The sequence below is a fragment of the Zingiber officinale genome, chromosome 8B, assembly GCF_018446385.1.
Source record: "Zingiber officinale cultivar Zhangliang chromosome 8B, Zo_v1.1, whole genome shotgun sequence".
Taxonomy (NCBI): Eukaryota; Viridiplantae; Streptophyta; class Magnoliopsida; order Zingiberales; family Zingiberaceae; genus Zingiber; species Zingiber officinale.
Genome location: NC_056001.1, coordinates 52,941,028 through 52,946,241, shown reverse-complemented (window position 1 = coordinate 52,946,241; position 5,214 = coordinate 52,941,028). Strand labels below are relative to the sequence as shown.

Sequence of the window (5,214 nt, the reverse complement as noted above, 5' to 3'; positions counted from 1 at the left end):
AGATTTCATAAAAAAATTATAAAATAATTTAAATATAATTTTTAAAATCAATTTTCAATCATGGTTTATGAGCAAAATGCATATTACTTGTACAACTTTCTAATGATTTGTCAATACAAAATTAATATGATTTGATAAAATTAACTCATTTAAATGCACCAAATCAACATTTTTAACCTAATTCATCATCCTAATTAAAATCTCACTAAAGGGCGCGTTTGGTTCAAGTCATCATCTATAACCTTGGTTATAAGATTACCAGGTAATCATATAACCAAGGTTATGGGGAATATAACATAACCTAATGTCGTTTGGTTTAATTCCAAGTAATGTAACACAAACTTGTTTGTTTGGAGGTTCTAATGCATAACCTAATTTTATATTTACGGTATTATCCTTTGTTCCATCAAAGATATTTTATAACTAAATCAATTTAATATTTGATTATTTTTTAAAATAAATTAAATTAATAATACTAATATTCAATAATTTAAATAAAAAAAATTAGATAATATTTTATTTTTTATTTTATAATCTATTTAAATAATTTATTAAAGTTAATAATGAAGTTTTACTTACAATTTGTTTTCATTTAATAAAATTTTAATTAAAATAGTAACATTTAACTTAAAATAGCAAAGTAAAAAAAAGGTTGTAGATAAAAGTAAAGTTGTTCTTCTTCCTCGCCTCGCGTTGCCCACCGCCGCAAGCCGCCTTCGCCTCGCGTTGCCCACCGCCGCAAGCCGCCTTCGCTGCCCACCGCCCGCCCATCTCCCCTTGCCTACCGCCCACTGCTTGCCTCCCGCCGACCTTTTCCCACCGCCACAAGCCGCTTCGTTGCCCACAAGCCACCTTCACTGGCCACCGCCCGCCCGTCTCCCTTTGCCTGTCGCGCCGCCATCCAACGATCTGTTGCCACGTCCGACGACGCCGACCGCTGCCCACCGATCGCACCCCGACGCCTATTGCTGCAGCCGACCGCCTACGCTGCCCACCGCCTGCCCGTCTCTCGTTGCCTGCCGCCCACCGCTGACCTCCTGCCGATCTGCAATCTGCTGCCACCTCCGACGAAGCCGACCGCTGCCCACGCCGCCCGACGCCTTTTACTGCAGCCTACTACCGCCACCTTCGTGCTCTGGTCGTATCGAAGGATAATTTCGGACAAAAAATTTCATAACCTCAGGAATCAAGAAAAACCAAGACAGCCAAAGGTATTTCTATTCCGGGTTGGATGCCCCCAATTGATGACGTGTGCTGACGTTTCGGAATCGAGGAAAACTTAGGAATCCAAAAAAACCTCGAACCAAACATGGTTATCGTAAATAACCATAGACAGATAACCAAAGTTATCCACGATAACCCCGAACCAAACACGCCCTAAGTGTTAATCTTGTGATTTATGTGAGATGTAAAATTAAATAGTTCCCCTACAGATTCTTTCAATACAACAAGTCTCTACTCCCCACCACGATCATCCAACGATCGATGGTTACCGTAACACTGGGCAGCCTTCAACAACGACGCCAGGAGCTGTCGGGCACGAGGCCAAAGGGCAGCCATCCAACTCGTTGCCCCACCAACGAAGACTGACATTCTCCAGCTCCAAGCAAAGATAGATCAAAACGGCCATGAACGCTAATCCTGCGTCCAACGCACCGGAAAGCACGTAATTGTGCCGCTTCCACCAGTCCCTTCTGTACCTGTATACCACGTAGCCCGACAGGAATCCGACCAGAATCCAAGTGGTGTAGTTCACCGCAGTCGCCGGCGGCATGTCCCCGGTGGCGCCGATCAGGATCGGCATGTTGATGAGCCTGATCCACTCCTTGTCAGGGAATGCCCTGTGCGCGAGCCAGACGAGCAGCGGCCCTACCGCGCCGACGAGGAAGAACCAGTTGATGGCGGCGTACGTGCCGAGATTCCCGAAGATCCGGCGAGGGCCGATCAGGCCCCATATCACCGACGCGTCGTAGAAGACGTGGTCGCCCGGGCAGGTCCACGGGCTCTCCGGAGACAACAAGCTCTTGTTGCAGATGTCCGGAATCGTCTCCATAAGCCACCACGCAGTGCTCAAGTAGACAAACGCGGCGATCAACGTCCCTACCACCTGAGCCATGAACATCGTCCTCGGCGGAATCTTCATGTAGTGCCCCAACTTGAAGTCTTGCAGGAACATCAACGCCTGCTTCATACTGATGAACCCGTACACCTTGAAGCACATGTTCGCCACCGGCCGACCGGGGTACAGATACCCTATAATGTACTCTGTGATTACGTTCAATCCCGGCGTCTGGTTCATCAAGCAGGAGATCGAGATATCAGTTTGTCAGTCAACTCACCGTCTGACGGAGAAAGAGTCGAGTTAATTAGACCTTATTGGTGGTTGCTGTGATGATTCCGACGGGGAGCGTAAAGAAAAATGCAATAGAGCAGGCGAGCAACACGCCCCACCACGGAAGCTGGAGCTGGTCGATGTAGTACTCGCAGGCGAAGATTGTGAACGCCATGTTGGCGACAAGGATCGCGATGAACCACCACTGAGGGACCTGCTTATACCTGCTCATCAATCTCGTGTGGATGTCCATCTTTTGATCTTTGAAAGCCGATTTGCTCATCTGCCAGATTTCTCTGAATTCGACGGCAAATTAGGTAAGAGTTTTCGACTCCGTGAGCGTGAAGAAAAAGCAGGGGAGGCGGTCTTCACCTTCCGTGGAAGAGGAGGACGTGCGAAATGGTGGCGGTAAGCGACGCGAAGCCGACGCCGTAATTGACCGCGAAGAAGGTGCTGAGGTAAAGCGGCCCGTTCTTCTCATAGGCGTCGATGTCGAGGTGGAAGTTGGGGTCTATGATACCGGAAATGTTGTACCTCTGCCCGGTGGAGGTGAAGAGGCCGTCGGAGAAGATTGGGAAGCTCTTGGCCTTGTAGAAGTCGAGCCAGTAGCCGATCGGCGTGATGATATACATGATGAGCACGAAGCCGACGGCGACGTTGGCGGTAGCGAACCAGGGGCTGGCCAGCGGGCTGCCGAGGTAGGAGGAGACGGTGGACCAGTCGAGGCCGACGGCCCCTAGGCCGAGGCCGTAGAGGCCGGAGCCGAGCTGCTGCGCCAAGATGGAGCTAGGGAAGACCCAACAGACCCAGGAGAGGGAGGTGAGCATGGAGAATAGGTAGCCGGGGAAGACGTAGTAGGCGAAGCTACAGAGGAAGGCCACCGTGAAGAACTGATTCCTTGTCAAACCTCCTTTTGCTGCTTCTTCCTTCTCATGCAAAGCCCTACATCACCCCAATTTTTTGAAAATAAAAAAATTAAAGTTAAATTGTAAATTCAGTAAATCATTTGATTTAATTAATTTCCTTAATTTATTTAAATTGGTAGGTTTAAAAATATGGGAAATTTGTTTTCTAAGATTGCAAAGTGGCATGAGGTAAAGCCATCACACATTAGACAACTGTAGTTATGAGGAGACGGAAAATTTATTTTCTAGTGTGTTAATGATAATAATGAATGTCCATTCAAGGAGTTCTTTTCATTTCAATCAAAATCATCGAAAAAGGAGTCCCAACTTTTATTTAGTTGTCTTGTGGATTTTAAATTCTATAATATTTTTTATGATCAAATTGCATTCTATACGATTGGTTTCATAGAAAATTGATTATATTTTTTTTTTTTCAAAAATAGGTTTATAGTAAGGATTTAAACATTATAATTTTGACAAAAAAAAAAGGTTTTTATGTTTTTTAACTAGAAAATTGTCAATGAAATTTATATTTTTCAATAAGAATTATAAATATATATTTTTAATTATTTTCCAAAAATATTTGTAATTCTAGATTTTTCTAAAATTAACCAAATACTATCATGAATGGGAGCCTTAAAAGAGGAATATAATAAATTTGGTGCTCCTTGACGGGTTGAATAAAATGGCTAACGCGTGTTTTTTTATTTGTCTTAAATATTTGTCTGTAAAAGAAAAATAATAATAATTTCATCCCTCACCTGAACAACGAGACCTGCACTAAATTGTACGGCCACCACATCGCCGCCGGCTCTACGAGATACCGCCGGAATATTCCCGCCCATCCGAATCCCAGCACCTGCTTCATTTTTCAGCCAATTTTTAGAAACTGAAATTCTTGTCACAAATTATTTTCCTAAATTAATTAACAAAAATAATTGTGCCTGCGTGGTGATGACGACGACGAGGGAGACGAAGAAGTTGAGGTGCTTTCGGTAGAAAATCTTGATGGCGGTGACGATGTGGATGGCGTAGACGCTGCCAGCGCCGGAGTTGGCGAAGATGGTGATGAGCACGTGCTCCTTGATGTTGAACGGCCCGGGGTTGAGCGAGAACTCCCACCGGCTTCCCCGGAAGAAGACGCGGTCGGTGATCGTGGCGGCCATGAGGTGACCGAGCGGCACCACCGCGATCTGGGCGGAGATGGCGGTGATGGACAGCGGCTCCTTCCGGTACCAGAAGAACTGGTTGAGGAAGGAGAGCAGCACGCAAGAGGCCGTCCCCAGCACCCACATCCGGAACGTCAGCGCCGGCGTCGACGGGTCGTCCTCCACTGGCACCGTCAGCGCCACCTGCTCCACCGGCGAGTTCTCCAGCACCTCCTCCTCTGTTTCTTCTTCCTCCGCCGCCGCTTCTGGTGCCGCCGCCGCCGACGGCGCGGCTGCTTCCTCGTGAACTGGTGCATGACGTCGACATCGGTGGGCGTGAGATGGCTGAGGAGCATAATACAAGCAGAGAAGCAGATTAATGGCGGATGAGAAGCTTACGCAGCGGAGTTGTGATCATTTGATGCTGCTCTGCTTCTTCTTCTTCTCTTCGTCGATTGCCCATTATTGTTGTTCGATCTTTCTCTTTTTCCTCCTCGATTTTTTTCGCTCGATTTCTGTTGATTTAGATGGGAATCCAATCGGAGGAGAAGAAATTGAAAGGACGGGAGTTGTCTGTATTGATAGGAAGGGGATAGGGGGATCTTCAATTTTTTTTAGTTTCTATTTTTTATTTTTTTATATTAATTTAGTCGGCCAGAATGATGGCAGCAGCTGCATGTAGCTGGCTGACGTGAAAAAAATAATATAAAATTAAAAAAAAAAACAGATTTTTTCTCTCATTTTATAAAAAATAAATTTAAATGCCTTCGGTGAAAAATAAATTTTTAGAACAATTTTTTTAAAATATTTATTAATATCCAAATGCTCC

At 45.4% G+C, this 5,214-nt stretch overlaps 1 protein-coding gene across 1 annotated transcript; it reads right to left on the bottom strand.

The window, feature by feature from the left end:
* Nucleotides 1–1,378: 1,378 nt before the first annotated feature.
* On the bottom strand, nt 1,379–4,977 carry LOC122017559 (oligopeptide transporter 7-like). The gene is made up of 6 exons (XM_042575207.1): nt 4,785–4,977; nt 4,182–4,693; nt 3,999–4,096; nt 2,705–3,274; nt 2,373–2,628; nt 1,379–2,290 (listed from the first exon to the last, which is right to left on the bottom strand). Exons 1-6 carry the CDS (start codon nt 4,846–4,848, stop codon nt 1,490–1,492), a joined length of 2,301 nt encoding a protein of 766 aa, XP_042431141.1. The 5' UTR covers nt 4,849–4,977; the 3' UTR covers nt 1,379–1,489.
* Between the last annotated feature and the right edge of the window lie 237 nt (nt 4,978–5,214).